General features: G+C 38.4%; 1 protein-coding gene across 1 annotated transcript in view; it reads right to left on the reverse strand.

The window, feature by feature from the left end:
- Positions 1-2,751: 2,751 nt before the first annotated feature.
- The window catches only part of CCDC83 (coiled-coil domain containing 83), a 40,819-nt gene continuing 22,286 nt past the window's right edge, over positions 2,752-21,284 (reverse strand). The window contains exons 5-10 of the mRNA XM_047071228.1: positions 19,792-19,883; positions 16,665-16,733; positions 11,117-11,238; positions 7,009-7,085; positions 6,034-6,236; positions 2,752-2,960 (exon numbers count right to left, since the gene is read on the reverse strand). Coding sequence (XP_046927184.1) covers positions 2,799-2,960; positions 6,034-6,236; positions 7,009-7,085; positions 11,117-11,238; positions 16,665-16,733; positions 19,792-19,883 — 725 coding nt within the window. The 3' untranslated portion in view covers positions 2,752-2,798. The remainder of the gene's footprint in view (positions 2,961-6,033; positions 6,237-7,008; positions 7,086-11,116; positions 11,239-16,664; positions 16,734-19,791; positions 19,884-21,284) is intronic.

The raw sequence follows: 21,284 nt of genomic DNA on the forward strand, positions 1-21,284 counted from the left end.
CTTAAAAAGAAAAACTCTTGCAATTTGGTAATAAGTTCTCCAATTTTGTTGTTTTTCTTAAAGATTGTTTTGGCTATCATAGGTCTATTGCCTATGCTACAGATTTCCATAACAATGTTAGAAACTAGTAATTTCTAAGAAAAAAAATCAGCTGAGTCTACAGGTATAGGAAGAACTCACATCTTAACTCTGTTAAGAATCTTCCAACTGAAACTTTTGAATCTCCCAATGCATTATGATTGTATATGTCTCTATACCCCATTTATGTAAGTCTTGAATTTCTCTCAACAATGTTGCACAGTCTTCAGCATAGAATTTTGCTCATATTTCATTAGACATATTTATTTTGATGTTTTTGATGTCATTATAAATGATTTGACTTTTTCCCAATTGTTTGCTGCTGGTTTAAAGAAATATAATGGACCTTTATTAACCTTGTACCCTGTGACTTTGCTAAATTCACTTATAAATTCTACTAATTTGTAGATTACTTTGGATTATCTACTTACAGAAACCTGATATCTATAAGTAAGATAGTTTTGTTCTTCCTTTCTAATCTCTATGCTTTTAGCTTCTTTTTCTTGCCTTTATTGAACTGGTTCCAACCTCCACTTGTGTTAAACACTGCTGAATAGAAGTGTGAGAGTGAACATGTGTGTCTTGTTCCTGACCTCAGTGGGAAAATATTTAATATTTCACTATTAAAATTAGCTATAGTGTTCTTTAGATATTCCTGGTTTGCTGAGAATTTTACCATACTATTATGATTTTTTTCACAGTATTGAATTTTATCAAATGCTGCACCTATTGAGATGATCATATGAATTACCTCCTATGCTCCATTCATTATATCCTTGATTTTTATTTTTTTGTTCTTTATACCCTTGATTTAAAAATTTTAAGACATAAATTCACAAATTCACAATTGTACAAAATGATATGGGGTGCTGGGTGGCTCAGTCAGTTGAGCGTCTGACACTTGATTTTGGCTCAGGTCATGATCTCATGGTTTGTGGGGTTGAGCCCCACATCAGGCTCTGCACTAACAGCACAGAGCCTTCTTGGGATTCTCTCTTCCTCTCTCTCTCTGCCTCTTCCCTGCTCACTCTCTCTCTAAATAAATTAATAAATAAATAATTAAAACTTTAAAAAAATAATATGAATAGATCATGTGTACTCTTTACCCAGTTTCCTTCAATAGCATCATTTTTCAAAAGTATAGTACAATATCAAAAGCAGGATATTGACATTGATATAATCCACTGGTTCTATTTGTGTTTACACTCTAATTTCTGAATGTTAAACCAACCTTGCATTCTTTAATCATGAAATATGTATTACTAGATGCAATAAGCTGATATTTTGTCAGGGATTTCGCATCTATATTCATGAGAGAGATTGGTCTGTAATTCTCTTTTCTTGTAATGTCTTGCCAGGTTTTGGTGTTAGAATTATATTGGCCTCATAGAATGATTTGGATGTGTTTCTTTTTTCTCTGTTCTCTGAAAGAGTTTTTGTATGTTTGCTATTAAATCTTTTTGAAATATTTGGAAAAATTCACCAGTAAAGCAAGCCATCTAGGTTTGCAATTTTCCTCTTGGGAAAATTTTAAGTACAGATTAGATATTTTTTATAGATCGAGGGCTATTCAGAATTTTTATTTCTTCCTGTTTTTCAGAAATGTTTTATAAGAAACCATTTCCATTTCATCGAAGTTGTCAATTTTATTGGGAAAAGTTTTTTCCCTTCATTTCCTCTCATGATATTTTTCATAGTGTCAGTAACATTGTAGCAATGTTTCCTTTTTCATTTGTTTCTTGTTTTCTTTTCTGATTAGTCTTACTAGGGGTTATCAATTTCAATGAGCCCTTCAAAAAACCAGCGTTTGGCTTAGCTGATTTTCTCTTTCTCTATCTTTGGCCTTATATTTAAAACATGTTCCTTGTAAAAGCCTTATAAGTAAAGGTAGCTTTAAAATGGAGCGTTGATGTCAACTTTAGGCGTGGTCACAGTCCTTGGCTTGCGGCACCCGTAAGAGGGAAGTGGTAATGGTCTTGAACAGGGACTCAACAGTTTGGACTGAGTTTAGAGCTGAGAGGAGAGGGATCTCACTGTTGGTGGAATTTTTTTTTAAGTTTATTTTGAATAAATAAGTGTGCACGAGTGGGGGAGAGGCAGAGAGAGAGAGAGAGGGAAAGAGAGAATCCCAAGCAGGCTCCTTGAGATCATGACCTCAGCTGAGATCAAGAGTCAGACACTTAACCAGCTGAGCCACCCAGGTGCTCTGTGGTGGAATATTTTTATACAATAATTATCACCCTCAAGTTTGTTTCCGAAGTGTTTTGTATTTATTATAAATAGTGTTAGATGAAAGAAGAATAGTCTTGAATTGTGGACTGGCACCCTCAGAGAGAAAGATTTGTAGTCAGTGCTATGCAAACCTCTAAATTTGTCTTAGAAAATTTCTAATTGAAATATTTCATATTGGAATGATAGATTAATCAGCAGATTTTTAAGTGGTAAGGAAACTTGGAAACCATCTAGGGCCCATTATCATGCTTCTGAATACTTGGATATGGAAATATAAAGTGTACTTTCATTTTTGTCACTCATGCCATGCAGATAAATGAACAACTGAATACTTAGAACTTGGATTTTAAATATCATTATGACCTTTAAAAATAACAACTGGTTTAATAATGGGCCAAAGTGTAAATAAAATGGGCAAGTGATATACTTCAGTTCCCAATGAAAATTTATAAGGAAAAGTTGTTATTTTTACTTTGTAGCTTTTAGTCTTAGAGAAAAGACTTCATCATTTTGTATGTGATATAGCTTTCTGGGCTCTTGACATCTTCATAGAATTTGACTGGAATTTCTGTCTCTTGAAAATGAATGGGCATCTTCTTGCTCTCCACACTCATGAGCTTCACTTGGAGGGGACCCAAGTTGACATAATCCTATGATAAACAGATATAGAAGAGAATATGAGAGGTTATTCAACAAGTTACCAGTCGTTTGTTTGTTTGTTCGTTTGTTTGTTTTGAGAGAGAGAGAGAGAAAGCAAGGTGGGGAGGGGTAAAGGGAGAGGGAGAGCGAAATCCCAAGCATGCTCCGTGCTTGCAGGGCAGATTGATACGGGGCTCAAAGTCAGGAACTGTGAGGTCATGACTTGAGCCGAAACCAAGAGGCAGGCACTTTACCGACTGAATCACCCAAGTGCCCCAACAAATTACCAGTCTTAATAGTTTGGTTTCCTTGGGGCATCTGGGTGGCTCAGTAGTTGAGTGTCTGACTTCAGTTTAGGTCATGATCTCGTGGTTCGTGAGTTTGAGCCCTGCATTGGGCTTTGCGCTGATAGCTCAGAGTCTGCTTGGGATTCTCTGTCTCGCTCTCTCTCTGTCCCTCCCCCACTTGCTTTCTCTCTCAAAAATAAATAAACATTAAAAAAAATAGGTTTCCTTTATTATAGTTGGCCTTTATCTGACATTTCATTGTCCTTTTAACTGACTGAATAACAAGTGAAATATGAGAACCACTGTAAACAAAAAACCACTAAATACACTTATATACCCGGTGGGGAATGTAAGGCAAGACCTCCCAAAGGGCAGGCAGCAAGGCTGACAAGCTTGTCTTTCAGGGAGTTGGATGAGGGGCACCAATTAGAATGGGGAGATATATTCTCTCAAGGTCTTTAATTGGTAAAAGAAAATGTTAGCTGTATATATGTAGCCCTCTGCTGGCCAGGATATAAACACAGCAGAGTTTTCTATATTATTCAAGAACAATGGGGGGCCAGGATATAAACACAGCAGAGTTTTCTATATTATTCAAGAACAATGGGAAGGATTGGCAAAGGTTACTTCGACTATAAATATTCTAATATTGAGAAAATTCTCCATGAATTTTCACTTTTCACAGGACCAATGGCCACTGTATAAGAAAGCTTACCATATTCTGCCAAACTAACTGTAATTTAAGATACCAACAAACAGAAATCTAATTTACTGATGGCTCAGTCTATTGAGCATCTGACTCTTGATTTCTATTCAGGTCATGATCTCACGGTTTGTGGGTTTGAGCCCCACATTGGGTTCCGTGCTGACAGCATGGAGCCTGCTTAGGATTCTCTGTCTCTTTCTCTCTCTGTCCCTCCCCTGCTTGCACATGCTCTCCCTCTCTCAAAATAAATAAATAAACATTAAAAAAAAGTCACTTGTTAGCAGGACTGAGTTGTAGTTAGCTAAAATGGTTTTTGTTTGATTTTTTTTTTCAGTATCTTCTGCTTTCATACATCATTTTATCCTACCAGATTTTAAGTTCTAGGAGAACTCTTATTTTGATCTTTTTAAGTTTATTTATTTATTTGGAGGAAGAAAGAGACAGAGAGAGAGACAGAGATCAGGGATCATGACCTGAGCTGAAATCAAGAATTACATGCTTAACCAATTGAGCCACCCAAGTGCCCCCTAAGTTCTAGGATGACTTTTAAAGTTATTAGTAGTACCAAGAAGGAAGATAGCAAGGGATAGATGTGGGAGTAATTGGAATATACCAAAAAGGTTTTAAAATTAAAAAGCTTTGATACTCCAGGTTTCACCTAATATGGTATATATGGTGGTTTGTACTTTCCAGTGATGGCCACAGCAATAGGTATCCTGTCCCTCATGATTTCTTTCTTTCTTTTTTTTTTTTTTTATGGTCTATTTTCTCTATCCATTTGCTTTCAGTTTATACAGGTCTTTATATTTAAGTGTATTTTTGTGGATAACATAGAGTTGGGTTGTGTTTTTTGATCCACTATGACAATCTCTGTCTGTTATTTATTTATTTATTTATTTTTTCAATATATGAAGTTTGTTGTCAAATTGGTTTCCATACAACACCCAGTGCTCATCCCAAAAGGTGCCCTCCTCAATACCCATCTGTAGAAACATGGATGGAACTGGAGAGTGTTATGCTAAGTGAAATAAGCCATACAGAGAAAGACAGATACCATGTTTTCACTCTTAGGTGGATCCTGAGAAACTTAACAGAAACCCATGGGGGAGGGGAAGGAAAAAAAAAAAGAGGTTACAGTGGAAGAGAGCCACATGATTTCTTTATATATATATATAAAGGAGAGAGAGGGAGAGAAGGAGGGTCAGAGAAGAGGAAGACAGAATCCAAAACAGGCTCTGCATGGTCAGCGCAAAACCTGATGTGGGGCTTGGTCCCATGAATTGTGAGATCATGACCTGAGCCAAAGTTAGACGCTCAACCAACTGAGCCACCCAGGCACCCCCCACATGCTTTTCTTAGAATATGATGCTCCTTCCTCTTTTCAGATGCAGGAGCTACATTCCCTCCCCTTGGGTGGAGCTTTGTAACTACATCAACCAATAGAATATGATGGAAGTGATGGTGTGTGATTTCCAAGGCTAAGTCATACAAAATATTGTGGCTCTTACCTTGGTCTCTGGTATTGCTTGTCCTGGGAGAAGCGTGACACCATAACCAAGAGACAATAAAGGCACCCCACGAGAGGCCCGTGTGATGAAGAACTGAGGGTCCCAGCTTGGCCAGCATCAACTTGCCAGCCATGTGAGTGAGCCACCTTGGAAGTGGATCTCCTCCTACTCTAGCCAAGCCTTCAGGTGACTGTAGCCCCAGCTGACATATGACTGCAACTCCTCAGGGCCCAAGTGAAAAGTGTCCAGTGGAGCCCTTCTCAAATTCCTAACCAACAGAAGTTATGAAAGAAGTTATAAGCCACAGAAGTTACAAGCCACTAAGTTTGGAGATGATTTGTTATATGGCATTAGATAACTTACATTGTATACTAGGAATGGAACTCTATTAGTGAATATACGCAGCAAATTGCACATGGGTAGGAGTGAAAATTGTGTCTAATGAGAGATGTGAATGGTGGGCCAATTTTACTAATAATTGCAAACAGAAATTTTCAATATCCGTATTATAGGTTAATTTTCTCCATTAATTAATAAAACAGCATTCTCTTAGTAGTCAGAATTTTTTTTGCATGAATCTTACCTTGAAATCCTGATTATCCTCATACAGTAAGTATTTCATATCAGAGGCCCCAAACCCTGTGCATGAGTCGCTTTCCTCATCTGTCTTCAGGTCCTTGCTGTACCTGGTCCCATCCTCACGAGTGACACATAAAGCACAGCTCTCAGCTGAGGAGCTCATTGTGTTTCCACTTTTTACTTCTACAGATTGCAATTTTGACTCTTCTGGGATAAATACAAAGAGATTGGTTATTTTGGGACAGATAAAAATGAAAATGCAATATACACTTTGTCACATTTTTATTTTATTTTATTAAAAAAAATTTTTTTTTCAACGTTTATTTATTTTTTTGGAACAGAGAGAGACAGAGCATGAACGGGGGAGGGGCAGAGAGAGAGGGAGACACAGAATCGGAAACAGGCTCCAGGCTCTGAGCCATCAGCCCAGAGCCTGACGCGGGGCTCGAACTCACGGACCGCGAGATCGTGACCTGGCTGAAGTCGGACGCTTAACCGACTGCGCCACCCAGGCGCCCCAATTTGTCACATTTTTTAATTTGAAAGATCTTTGAGGAATGTAGAGTCTATATATTAATGTGAGAGTGAGCCCCATTTTTAGAACCTCCAAGTTTATTCCATTCTCTTAGCTGACAGGTTTTGGTAATCATATGGTAACTCGTGTGTGTTGTTATTTTGGTTGGTTGGCTAAATTAGAACCCAGAAATACACCAGTATAGACAGCACTCCATCCCTCTCCACCAGTATTTATGTAATACTGAATTACATACACCACGTGAAATGTGGTGACTTGAATTTGAAAACAGGACTAGAGAAAGGAGGTGGGTTAGGACAAGTGCTGCAAGGAGAAGAGAAATAGGGAGAAACTGGCACATACCTATTCCCTGAATAGCTCTTGGGTACGAGGTACCTGTCATAGATGCTCAATAAGTAGTTGTTATTTAAAAAAAAACCTGTCACCATTACGATAAAATAATACCTTTAAATGTTTCTGGCAACTCCAAAGGCACTTCAGGTGTCACTGTCTGTCCAGCAGCTTGAGTAAGATACAGTCGCCTAAAAAGAACAAATGAGAAAAGCAGTCTGTCAACAAACATTGTACCATCTGGTCACTGGTGTCTGTGTCTCTGCTAGGTTCTGGAGACACACATATGAAAACTGAGACAGTTTCTCCCCTGGAGAAGCATGAGGCCCAAGGGGGTGGCAGATGGACTTACAGTACTTTAGGGTGACATTCTGTACCCTGATGGGTGATGGGGGTAGTGTGAGAAGTGCTATGGCACAGAGAGAAGGCGCACCTGGTTGAGCTTTTAGGAGGTAAGGGAAGGTTTCCAGGAGGAGATGGGACCTGAGTGGAGTCTTGAAGAACCAGGGGCTATTTGCCAGGGAAGAGTTTGGGGTGAGGAAGGGCATTGTGTGTTAAGGGAGTGACACACTTAATGTTCTGGAAATGAAAGTGAGCTTGGCACCAGTTAGGGTGCTGTTGTAGTAGTCCAGGTGAGCAACAGCCATGGCCTGAATGAGTGGTTTTAAGATGGAGAGGGAAAGAGAAGGACAACAAGCAGCAAGAATCCCAGATGACATCGAGGTGCTGGCTGTCGCCGAGTGCCATGTTGCAGCTCCAAGCCTCGGGAGCTGTATGTCTGCTATTGAAGCTCTCTGGGCATGTGTTTAATCCTGTTCTCTGCTTTGCAGTGCCCACTGAACTTGCAACCAGAAAATACGATGTCTGGAAAGCTCCATGTAACTTTTCCATGAAGTTTTCCCGAAGACAGCATGAATTGCACTCTTGTCGATAGTCAAACCACCCCTCATGCTTAGCAGCTCAGCAGTCAGGGTGAAGCCCCTGGATTACAGGTTGTCAATTATTTAAAGAACATGAGTAAAGCGTTCTTCAAAATGCTTAAGTTTCAAGCAAATAATGTAACTACATACAATATTTATGTTTATAAAACTTCTTTTTTAAAAAAATGTTTACTTATTTTTAATGTTTATTTATTTTTGAGAGATAGAGACAGAGCACAAGTTGGGGAGGGGCAGAGAGAGAAAGAGGGAGAAAGAATCTGAAACATACTCCAGCCTGTCAGCACAGAGTACGCAGGGCTCAAACTCGGGAATGGCGAGATCATGACCTAGGCTGAAGTCTGACGTTGAACCGACTGAGCCACCCAGGTGCCCCTAAAAAAAAATGTTTACTTATTTTTTAGAGAGAGCACACACGTGAGAGTGTGTGAATGGGGGACGGGAAGGGGGGGGGATGCGGATAGCCTGATGCAGGGCCCGAACTCACTAACCGTGAGATCATGACCTGAGCAGAAGTCAGTCGCTTAACCGACAGAGCCACCCAGGTGCCCAAGTGGTTTTACCCTTTTGGATAATTATGATCTTACTAAATGTCATAAACTTCATAAATCTGGATTCTGTCTCAATCATTAATTTATTGTCATTTTTATACCATCATAGGGCAACACTTGATATAGAAAATATTTAAAGAATGCTATTATATAGGTATTGGTCCACTTAGTCTAGTTCTGTGGCACTGGAGTCCCTGGGAAGTCACCTCTGGTGGACATTTACCTCCTCTCATGTGTTAAACAAATACTGTGATGTTCTTTGTGAGTTGTGAAAGGAAAATGTCTGGGGAGCATTGGATGGGAAAGGTAGTAACTCTATCAGCTAGAATACCCCATTTTTCAGCCAAATAGGAAAACAACTTTTTCTATTTCCTCTGGGCACAGTTTGTGTCTACTTCTCACCCCCTTCTAGTATTATATAGGACTGAGTTCTCAACAAATAGGTGAAAATGGAAGTTGCCATAAAATATGCAATATGTGTTATATTTCTTTGACTTGAAAATGGGTTACAGTAAAAGCTGCTGAATATGCTTGGAGTTACCCTTCTGGAAAAGTAGTGTAACAGAAATGAAGGGTTTACACATTTCTGTTCCTTTATGCAGATCTTTCTAAAATGTCCTAAACACTTGCCTCAGACGATTTACAATCTAGCAAGGAAGCAGACATTAAATAAGTAATCGTGAGTGTGATAAATGCTGGTTATGAAGGAAAACCATCCTTGGAAGCATATACCAGGGTACCTAACCCAGTTCTTATAAATGTCGCCCATGCTGTTTCTTTTTGCTTGGTCAGATTTTGAATTCATCTCTCCCAACTCTGAGGCAAGACAAAACACTCATATCTCTCACTGAAGAAAATCAACCCACAAGGCACTGATGAACGTTGCCAGTTCTACTGAAGATTTTTGTGGGGTTAGGGGTTAAACTGGATAGGGTTAAATTGCATAGGACACAGCAAACAACTTAATGAGAATCTCCATTAAAAGTTTCTCCTCTCCCTGCCTGTCACTGCCAAGTTCTCTCTGGCCAGTGAAGGAATTCCTCTTTGTTGTAACTAGTAATTCACATCCATGGCAGCACCAAATCAGATATGCCAGACTGAGCTGATCAAAGCAGTAAGTGGAGTCATCTGTTTGGAGGGTAGCTCCTTCCTAAGGGAAAGACGACAGTGGATGGCAGGTACAGCAGTGCTTGTTAAGCCACAGAGCCAGCACTGGCTGCGGAGATTAGACCTGACTGCTAAGAAGGCAGCAGCAGCAGGTGGGACAGGAGAGTGGAGCTGGAGACCTCATCAGAGAGAAGACAGCTGGCAAGTGGGTGTGCCTGTTATGGGGCACAGTGAGGCCCTTCCCCAGAGGACCCCTCAAGAGCATCAGCTCAAGTGACTGGGAATTCAAGCGTCCAGGAAACAGCCAATTCATTCGGCCTGTCTGCCTCATCTGCATTGGTGTCTACCTCTGCAGGGCATCACACGGACATTGTGGAAGGGAGCAGAGGGCCCCTTTTTCTACCCTGCCCCGCCCAGCTTTCAGCCTGCAGCGCAACTGCCCTATCTCCCAATTTCTCCAATCTTGTATCCTGATGCCCATCACTTAGCCCAGCAAACAAAACCCTCCACAACTTACCTGTATCCACACATCAGGAAGTTTGCAAACAAAAAATACCTGATTATGTCACAAATGGTATTTTTCCATGCCACACAAGCCACAGGAACCATTTGGGTAGAAATTTTTTCATGGTCCTTCCACCACGTTGAATTTCTCTGCTTTAATTCCTAGACCTAGACATTTGTTTCCCATCGAACACATATACACCCTACATTTGTGTGATTCTTTCCCTTCTCATGCTACCATTTAGATTATTTCTTGTTTCTGACTACCTGCCCAAATTATAATCACCACTTTGAGTTTTAATCCATATTCCAGGGCCCTAGTTTTCCTCAAGGCTGGTGTATTAAGAATTCTTTCGTCAGGCAAGAAAAAGAACCTAAAATACACATTTGGTTTCTCTTGTTCAGGAATATTTTCTCTGCCTACAAGATAGTTTGACTCTTCCACTAACTACTAAAGGAAACAATTGTACAGTCCACAAGGTGACTAGAAGCCCAGAAGACCTCCAGGAAGTTACCACAAAGTTGATCACTTCCTCGTTGTGCTAACTCCACACCTCATACTTCTTCTGCTTCACAGGTATGCTTTGATTTTTATGCCTCTCTTCCCTGCTGACGTGGAGGCTTTTGAAGGTCAGCAGTTGTGATATTCATGTTAAGTGTTTGCTATTATGACTACAGTGCATTGCTACAAAATCAAGCCACAGTTTGCACTGTACCAATGGTCAATTACAATATTACACCTTCATCATGGCTGTTTTGTGAGTTCTTTTCTTTTCAACAATTGTCATCTTGCTGGAGTATCAAATATTAAATCATCTTTTAAAAATAATAACTTTTGGGGGTGCCTGGGTGGTTCAGTTGGTTAAATGTATGGCTTTGGCTCAGCTCATGATCTCATGGTTCATGGGTTCGAGACCCACAGCAGGCTCTATGCTGACAGCTCAGAGCCTGGAGCCTGCTTCAGGTTCTGTGTCTCCCTCTCTCTCTCTCTGCCCTTCCCCTGCTTGCACTCTGTCTCTCTCTCAAAAATAAAATAAACATTAAAAAATAAATAAAAATAACAACTTTTTTACAGATACAAACATTGACAAACTACTTTCTAGATATGCTAATGACTTTCACCTGGGTATTTTGAGATCCACAAGTCTACAGTTGAATAGTTGATCAATAAGCACCAAGTTTTCTTCTTCCAGTTTATGAATAGTATTTTCTAATTCTTCAATTTCCCTCCTGTGATTTGCAATCTGTTTTCAGAAGAAGAGAATGAATGTTGGTACTTGTTGACTTACTTCTATCTAGTCTTCTATAAGAAATTCAACTCTTAAAAATCCATTTGCCTAAGGGGAAGATCTATCCTGTATTATTGATTACTGGGTTTGTTTTGTCCTTCCTCTCTAAGAAGGAATAGGTGGGTCTCTTTTCTAGATTATGTGCAGTACTTTTTTGGCAAGGCAGTTATTAGTGAATGGTAGGAGTTGTCCTTTCCTACCCTTCAAAAACATCACTGGACTTATCTATGAGCTGGAGGTATAAACAAAAATAAGACTAACTTATCCATGTAAGTAGGGGAAGATGGTGATAAAAACAGAAAGCAGTGTGATCAAACCATAACGGAAGCTGTCCAGGTACCGGGGGAGGTTCACCCTATGTCTAGTGTAGGGGATAAAGGGGAATTAATAGAGGAGATGACATCTAATCTGGATCTTGAAGGCCAAGTAGGGATTCTCTAGGCAACAAAAGAGGGTACATTCTAGGCAGAAGGAACCACATGTTAGGCACAATCATTTTGGTGTAGATAGCTACAAAGTGGAAGCGGGGAGAAGTAGGAGAGAAATTGGACAATTAGGGAAGAGCCAAATAATGCTAACAGGTCTAGTTTTTCTTTTTTTTTTAAATATAATTTATTGTCAAGTTGGCTAACATACAGTGTATACAGTGTACTCTTGATTTGGGGGGTAGATTCCTGTGATTCATTGCTTACATACAATACCCAGTGCTCATCCCAACAAGTGCCCTCCTCAATCCCTATCACCCATTTCCCCTCTCCCCTGCACCCCCTGCATCAACCCTCAGTTTGTTCTCTGTATTTAAGAGTCTCTTATGGTTTGCCTTCCTCCCTCTCTGTAACTATTTTTTCCCCTTCCCTTCCCCCATGGTCTTCTGTTAAGTTTCTCAAGTTCCACATATGAGTGAAAATATATGATATCTGTCTTTCTCTGACTGACTTATTTCACTTAGCATAATAAAGCACTAGTTTTTATTTTGCAGGTGATGGAAGGTCATTGACAGACATAGCAGGTTTGACGTTTAGTAAAGAAATGTGGCTAACTTAAATATGAACATGCTGCTTCTATTGACAGAATCCCCATCAGTCTTTAAGAAGTGTATTTTGATAACTTTTGTCTAAAGAAGGCTTGATAGTGGGAAAAATACACAGAATGTTACTAGACAGAACTCCCAACTCACCTTTTTCCCTGCCTCATAGAGCATGAGCTATACAGGTGTTGCCCTGAGAGATGCTCACAGAAAGAGGTCAGGATGATAGCAAAATTAGAAGCAACAGTACAAAAGAGAAAGCAATAGACTGGTAAGAATAATAGAAAATAAACTGGAAAAAGTATTTCAGAAGAATATGATGAAACAAAAAAGGTTCAGGGGTTTAGATTCAGTATTTCTTGTTAGGAGTTTCCAAGAGTACTTAGGTAGCTAACATTTTTGATTTGTAATTAAATATATTTATTGTATTTTTGATTTGGGAAGCATTCCATATATTACCACATTCCTATCTCTATCACATAAGTCATGTATTACATGCTTGAATTCCTACTATGGGCAAGATTCTGTGCGAGACAGAGGGACACAAAAGTGAATAAAGCATAGCTCCTTTCTTCAAAGAAGTTTACAATGCAGTGAACAAATACACAAATATTTGTAACATAAAACAACACTGGTACCATAGAAAAGGCTCAAATAGGGGTGCCTGGCTGCCTCAGTTGGTAAGGCGTGCAACTCTTGATCTCGTGAGTTCGAGCCCCACGTTGGGTGTGGAGATTACTTAAAGATAAAATCTTAAAAAAAAAAAAAAGCTCAAATATTGCTGGTGGTTTGGAGTTCAAAAGAAAAGCATATATTTTTTACCTGCCTTAAACAATTTAGCAAAACCGTTTGAGTCCATAATACTAAATTAGAAAGCAAGGGGCTGGTGCTTTAGGATCTCATGTGTTGGGAGATAAACAGTTCAATTACAGGCTTGAATGCCTTAAAGAAAAGTTAATAATTTTCAAATGTCAAAGGATGAGAAAGAAATTATATTTAGAGGTTGTAAACAGAAGGAATTGATAGAACATTTGGAAATGTTTGACCCAAGGACTTGGCATGCTTGGGAGGCAGCACACACAGTTTTTGGTCGTCTTCCAAAGCTTGGAATGAGGGCCCCTTGGGGTCCGACCTCTCAAGCTAAGGATGTCTTGTGGCATCACGTACCCCTTTGGACTACTAACTAAGGTCCTCAGCAATTAATGTCTCCTTTCCAGCCTTTCGAAATGTTAGGGAGATGAAAAGTACCTTTAGATTTCTAGGGTATGAAACTGAAAATGAAGAAGTAGAAGACTGCTTTTCCTTCCTCATCTTCCCCATCCTCAAATATCCAAGAAACTGAGAAAGAATTTAGTTAAAACTATTATAAGTCAGAGACCTAGGATCCTGAATTAAATGCCTGTTCTTGAAATTTTCCCCTGCAAGGTCCCAGTTAGCTTTATGCCTCCTCACCCTTGAAACTCTGATTACTAACCTCTTTGAATCCCTTTCTTTGCCTAGTTTTATTTGCTTTCTATTTGTTGAGTTAGTCTAAGTCATTTGTAAATTTCATTTTTTCTTCATTTCCTTAATCTGCATACTAAATAAAACCAGATAATGGAAGTCATGCAGGGGACATTTCATATCCTTCCCACAGATCTAACTGTTTGGTTATTGTTGAAAGATGGTTAAATGGAGAAATATTTTCAGGAGTTCCATTATTAAATATCCCTTGTTACTCATTCTAAACCTTCCTCAAAGAAATTAATTGACATACATTATTCCATTTCCAGGCAATTTTCAATTCTTATGATAATACTTATAACCAGAGATGGTTTTAATTAATTTTGGGAGTAAATTTAATAATGCTAAAATAAATATTTATTGAAATAAGGAGAAATTAAATCTACTAAATTTCCTTAAAATGATTTGTCCTTTATTACTAAGCTCTTTTGTTCATGATTTGATTAGATTTGACATTTTTTATGTCTTTTATTTCTACTGAATTCTGAGAAGAAAACAAAACAAAATGTAATTTGTGGCTTTAGTAGGAAGGCTCAAAACACCAAAAAAGCCTTTCTTATCAGTCAAATATAAATGTTTGCCATCATTTTCTCTGAACCTAATATCTATGACATCTTATAGGATTTAAGGTTTGAATTGTGAAATTATTATAATTAGGATTATACTATTGTATTCAATAAAAGTATCAAAACTAAACTCTTCCCTAATACTCTTTAACTGTTAAGCTCACCTTGAGTTTTTAAATTTTTTAATTTAACTTATTTTGTTATTATATTATTATTATTGTTATTATTATTGTTTTTTTTAAGTAGGTTTCACACCCAGCATGGACCCCAAAGCAGGGCTTGATCTCATGACCCTGAGATCAAGACCTGAGCTGAGGTCAAGAGTCTGACCCTGAGCTGATTAAGCCCTTCACCATGAGTTTTTTAAAATCAATATTCATTTTTCAAAACTGGGGATTCCTCTTGATTCATTTTGGAAGTAGTATGGACTCCTATTGACCATGACTTTATGAAGGCAACTTAAAGATAATTGTCAATATTATAGAAAGCACATTAATTTTTAAATTCCTTGTTTCCTAGACTCACCAATACTGTTCAGCCAAATAGGAGGCAGGGAAAAAAGAAAAGAAGGTGACAGTGACAGTTTTACTTCAAGTGTCTGAGCAGATGGTGAAAAAGGAAACGCAAGAAGTGAAAATTTAAGGAGAAATTTAATGAGTTCTGCTTTAGGTGTGTTGAGTACCTTTGGGACATCCATGTGGAAATATTTGGTAGGCAAATAAAAATATAGGTATAGAGCTAAGGTATAATGCTGAAGAAATCACATGTTAGTGATTTGAGAATGACATACATATAACTTGCCAACAAGAGCTGTGTGTAGTTGAAGTGAATTCTTTCAAAAGATACTGAGTTTTCTTTCATAGATGGTATCTAAGCACAGTTTGGGTGACTCCTTGTTTGAATGTAAAGGCAATTTCAAAGTAGTGAGTTTTGCACATTTTCTGTAGCACCCTTGTAACATCTAGACCAAAGATTATCTACCTGTTATATCCAATAACATGCTCTCACATCTTCACCCAAGATCTAAGCCATGTACTTGATTCATTGCCCCAATGAGTATATCTATACTCATAGACATTCTTTCATTCAATAACTATTTAGTGAACATAGATTATGTATTAGTTTTCATGGACATGTAGTTGAAAAGGCATAGCCTGCTCTGTGCAATGAGGAGATAGATGCATAAACAGACAATTTCAACATATTTTAGCAAGAGTTACAATGAAACAAGAGAGCACTGAGGAAAAAGTACTCAAGACTTTCTGGGGGAAATACAAAATGATTCAGAAAGAAATTAGTCATCAAGGTCTGTGTCTAAAGAAAGAGTCGGAGTTTTCCAGGCAGAGGAGGATGAGAAGGTAAGGAGATAAGGCAGAGGGACTAGTATGTACAATGTAAGGAAAACAGGACAGTGCCTCATAACAAAGAAGGTCTATAAGTCCTCACATGATCACATTCAGCAAGAGCAATATTGTAGCACTGGTATAGGGAGACAAGTAGATAGTTGAGTCTAAGGCAGCATGCTGGGTCCACTGGTTTCTGCATGCTTTCCAGAAGACAGTCTAAGGACCAAGCTAGGATAGGATATAGAGATTACAGTGGGCAGGGGCATCTTGATCATTGGCAAATGGCTGTAATTGTGGGTTTGGTGTTGGCTGCAAAACAATGTCCAAAAGGCTAGAGCAGTCCATTCAGAAGTCACTAGTGCAGGGAGGAGACAGATGCATGTCCTCTACAGATGAAAGGCAGAGGGAGCAAAGGTCCAAAGGAAATCCCATAGATCTGAACCCTCTTTAATAATACGCCCCACAAGAGGGCATGTAACCCCACCTTCTTATACAACAGGGTCCATCTTCAAGAAGTGCAGGGGGAAGTAAGGAAATTCAAACAACTGAACCTTTATGCAAAGGAGACCACGTCATCCCAAAGGGACAATTAAAAACAGCAGAGAATGAGGTTAGAATGATCCTTTAGCCTTCCTCCCACCACCCAGAAGGAAGTAGCATCTTGAGAAAGACCAGATCAATTTAGGGCATGAGAAACTTCAAACATTTGAGTATATTGCATTAATTATGATGTCAAAAAATGACTTCTGATTATTAATGAAATTGTTGATGGTACTCATTGAGTAACAGCTTATAATAAGATTAGGATTCCACTTGAATTTTATTTTACCTCAGCTAGCCACAAATCTGTGTTTTTCCCATGCCTTTAGCTCATAAATGAAAGTCATTTTCAGTTCAAAAAAATGAGAAAGAAGAAATTGCTTTTAAAATTCCACTCACCTCTCTTTTTAGCCAGTCATTCTCCCGGATCTCTCGGTAGCTGCCTTTGTCAATGAACCTTATGGCATTCTAAAAGAAAGTTTCTGTATTAAGGAAGAATTGTAACATGGTGGTTCAACATCAACTTAGCTGATCATTCATTTTAACTTATGTTTTGCAATTACTTTGGAAACATACCTAAGAACTTTTGCTTCAGTTGTTCTTTATTCTCCTATTGTATTATTTTTGCTGATTTGCCCTGCCTAATACAGGTGATTTAGAGAACTCGATAGCAGTTATCCATTCAATTTGGCTTCTATTGTGAATGAACCTGATTGCCATGGTGAAATCAATCATTAAGTAATCTGCTCCTATGGGACGCCTAGGTGGCTCAGTCAGCTGGGCATCCGGCTTTGGCTCAGGTCATGATCTTGAGGTTTGTGGGTTCAAGCCCTGCATCCGGCTCTGTGCTGACAGCTCAGAGCCTGGAACCTGCTTCGGATTCCGTGTCTCCCTCTCTCTCTGCCCCTCCTCCATTCGCACTGTCTCTCTCTCTCTCTCTCTCTCAAAAATAAATGTTAAAAAAAAAAGAAGTGATTAAGGTGGCTGAACTGCAGTGATCAACTATTCTTCAAGTTTATGGTCACAGTCGTAATCCAACATATAGCAAAAAGCATGAATAGATTCTATTACTACCTTTTTAATTTGAGATATTTCTGTATGTCAGTAATAACAATATATATATTTACAAACTTAATAGCAAATAGTTTCAGGGTAGCAGGCTGTAGCTAGACAGTCTCCTGGAGAAAGTTATTTTAGATGAAGAAAACAGAAAAAGTATTACTTTGTCAGTGGGTTCACAAAATGTAAATTCATTTTCAATTACTTGTATATTTATAGTTTCACTCGAACTTTATAGTGGATGAAGGATTGTATTTATCTGTGAGGTACTTTTATATGGATACCATGTTATAAATTCCATATTCAGTGACTGAAGGGCACAACCTAAAGAAGAGAAATTAGGAAAACTCCTATAGATCATAAGCATTCACAGGAATAATTTAAAACTATGTTAAGAATAAATTTATCTAAGTCTTTAGTGTTGGAAGATTTGCAATAATTTTTTTTTATTTAAATCACACTAATTAAACTAAGAGTGGACCTGTATTCCCCAGGAACTAGGAACTTTTATACTCCAGCTACAACTGATAATTCTAAGGTTTCCTGGAACACAGAATTTCATTTGAACAAAAGCAGGACATAGCTCATAACTGAAGTTAGATGGTTAATGGCTTCATTTACCAAAAATGGAGCAGAGGTTTTCACCTTTGGCCATACGATAGGATCTCCTGGACAGTTTGAAAAATCCAGAAGCCAATGCAACATTGTAGGTCAATTACATGAGCATCTCTGTGCACAGGACCCAGGCACTGACTGAGTTAACCAATTTCTCAGGTGACTCCAACATTGCAGCCGAGGTTGTACAACAGTGGATTATCAGAAGTTAAATGTATGCTAAAACAGCCAGATAAAAATGGGGAAATTTCATTCATGTGTGTGAATTATGTAGAGAAAAGAAAATGTATAGTGTAACGATTAAGAGCAGTGATCTGAAGAAGACACCTTAAATTGAATCTCTCGATTCTGCCACTTGCTCTGGGAAAGTCACAAAATTTCTCTGTGCTTCAGCCTTCTCATTAGCAAGTCCCTGCCTTATAGGATTATTGAGAGACATAAATATAAAAGGCTCAGAACAGTATCTGGAACAGTCTTCATTATATATTGAATATGTATATTTGAAAGATATTTGATTTACAGATGCATTTTTAATCATCTTAACTATGTTCAGATCATTTTAATGTTGATTTCACCATTTAGTCATATTCTGTCACAAAGGGGCTGAATTTTATGGGCAGTAAACTATTGGCAAGTTCTCCATAGTCGCGCATAAATCTGTAAAAATCATGCAATGGGATGGTAACTGAAAGAACAACTAAACTAACACGTAAGCAACAAACCAAAGCAACTGAACTTCAATGAGGAACTTTAGAGAAGACCAGTGCTTATGATTCTGAAGAAGAGATATTCTTGATGAAGAGACAATCCCAGTGGGGACCTCACTAACTGAGAAGGTAGTCTGGGGACAGGGGAAGAACAGTGAAAAGAAAAGATTCAGATATTTTGTGAAAAACAAAAGGATTAGAAAACATATAATATTGGAAACCATATCTCAAACATTTTTTTATGTCCCAAATCTTTAAACCTCTAGCAATGTGGAGTACTTTCTTAGGTTTGGATATATATGAAAGTACTTTTTAGAAAAATCATATTTCATTCTATAACACATCCAAAACTTTTATTTGATAATTTGTTGTAGTCATTATTATTACTTAAAAATAACTGAGTAACAATTTACTGAGCTCTTTTTTATTTTTTTATTTTTTATGAGTCACTATGCTACTTAAATCATCTCATTTAGGGGCACCCGGCTGGCTCAATCTGGGTGGCTCAGTTAGTTGAGCATCTGACTTGATTTTGGCTCAGGTCAATGATCCCAGGATAGTAGAATAGAGTGCTGTGCCAGGCTCCATGCCTGGCTCTACACTAAGCATGGAGCCTGCTTTAGATTCTCTCTCTCTCTCTCTCTCTCTCTCTCTCTCTCTCTCTCTCAGTGCCTGGGTGGCTCAGTCAGTTAAGCATCCAACTTTGGCTCAGATCATGATCCACATGGGGCTCCCGGCTATCAGTGCAGAGTCCACTTCAGATTCTCTGTCCCCTCCCCAACCCCTCCCTCACTCACTCACTCACGTGCATGGGCATGCTTTCTCTCAAAAAATGAACAAATATATATAAAAAAAAGATTCCTCCCCCCCTGCCTTCCCCCCACTCTAAAATTAAAAAAAAATCTCATTTAATCCTCATACTATTCTTTAAAGGTAAATATCATTGCCAATCTTTTTATATATATATAAATTAGGAAACTGAAGTCCAGAAAAGTCAAGTAACAAATTTAGTTTACATTCCCAGTAAGTGGTACAGCTGTGATTTAAACTAAACTAACTTTAGTATTCAAGATCTTAATCATTGTTATATACCATGGGAAAAAAATAGGGGAAGAACTTTTGTTTTTAAGAAAATTGAAATATACCTGCGTGGCCCATTCCTTCTTTTGATCCAGTTGTAACAAAGTTTCTCTGATTATTCTCTTTCTAGCATCTTCCAGAGTGACTTTATAGTGTTCTTTAAAAAGAAAATTAGAAGTCTCAACAAGATTAATCCTAGGAAAGGGGTGCTTGGGTGGCTCTGTTGGTTAAGTGTCCAATTTTGGCTCAGGTCATGACCTTGCTGTCCGTGAGTTAGAGCCCCATGTCAGGCTCTGTGCTGACAGCTCAGAGCCTGTGGCCTGCTTCAGATTCTGCATCTCCCTTTCTGTCTGACCCTCCCCCACTGCGCTCTGTCTCTCTCATTCTCTCTCAAAAAATGAATAAATATTTAAAAAAATTTAAAAAAGACTAATCCTAGGTAAAACTATGGTGTTCATAAATGTTATCTTCCATGATCTTCCCCCCTCCTTTCTACATATTTTTCCCCCCTGAATTTTCAGGGTACATTTTTACTGAAGCATCTAGTACCTTCAATTAGAAGAAATGCTCCAATAATTTACTAACACCTTAATGTGAATTGGTTTAAGATGATATCTCTTCCAAGAATTATTGTATTTTCAAAGAATTGTCTCTCCAAAGGGAGAATTCCCAATACTTTAGTATGTGTGCAGCCATCTACCTTTCATATCACACACTTCTGACTGCACAATGGAAACATAAAGAAGATCTGATTATCTGCACAAGAAACACCCTGTACTTCTGACTTCATCTAACTAAATTTCCAGTATTCTAGGCATGTGTCTCCGTGGGCAGGAAAGACAGAGCCAGAAGAGGGGAGAGGTGTGGAGGGGCTCTGGAAGTCAGCTCCTGGTTCTGAGTTAGGCTCAGAGCAAGAAAGGAGGAGAGATATGAAGAAATGCAGGATTCTTTATTCTTTCCAAAGGTTCTTGTGTCATAGTCAGAAAGGAGAGAGCAAAGGATCATAAAATCTTAGGCCTTGAAAGATGCTTAGCGATCATATCAACACTTCTGTTTAAGGAAAGTGAAGTAGTGACATTAAGGTCTCTGTAGAGAGTGGAGAGGAAGAAAGGTGCATAATGAGTCCAGTTTGTTAATCTTCTATTCAACAAACCAGCAGCAATGTGTTCTGATGTGCAGGACACTACTTAAGGCGCTGGGAACACTGCTGAATAAGAAACAAATCACCTGTCCTTATGACAGGTACATTCCAGTACGGAAGCCTGACCGTAAGTAACCAACCAAATAAATAATATTTTGGGTGGTGATATGTGTGATGAAGCAGAACTAAAATTCTCCATTTCAGAGAAAGTTTTGAGGAGGTAAAGACTGAATGAGATGAAGTAGTCAGCAATGTGCAACAGGAGGGAACCACACTACACAAATCTGAGAATAATCAAAGTTAGTTGTACCTGATGATAGCATCTATGTTATAAGTTGCTATTAGTTGTATTTTATTTATAACATCTGAAGGATAAGTATTTGCTAGATTTCTGTACTGGTCCACAGAAACCCATTT

Source organism: Lynx rufus, unplaced genomic scaffold (assembly GCF_022079265.1).
Source record: "Lynx rufus isolate CCGP_SWC_20201006 ecotype Redwood Valley unplaced genomic scaffold, mLynRuf1.p SCAF_9, whole genome shotgun sequence".
NCBI classification, from domain to species: domain Eukaryota; kingdom Metazoa; phylum Chordata; class Mammalia; order Carnivora; family Felidae; genus Lynx; species Lynx rufus.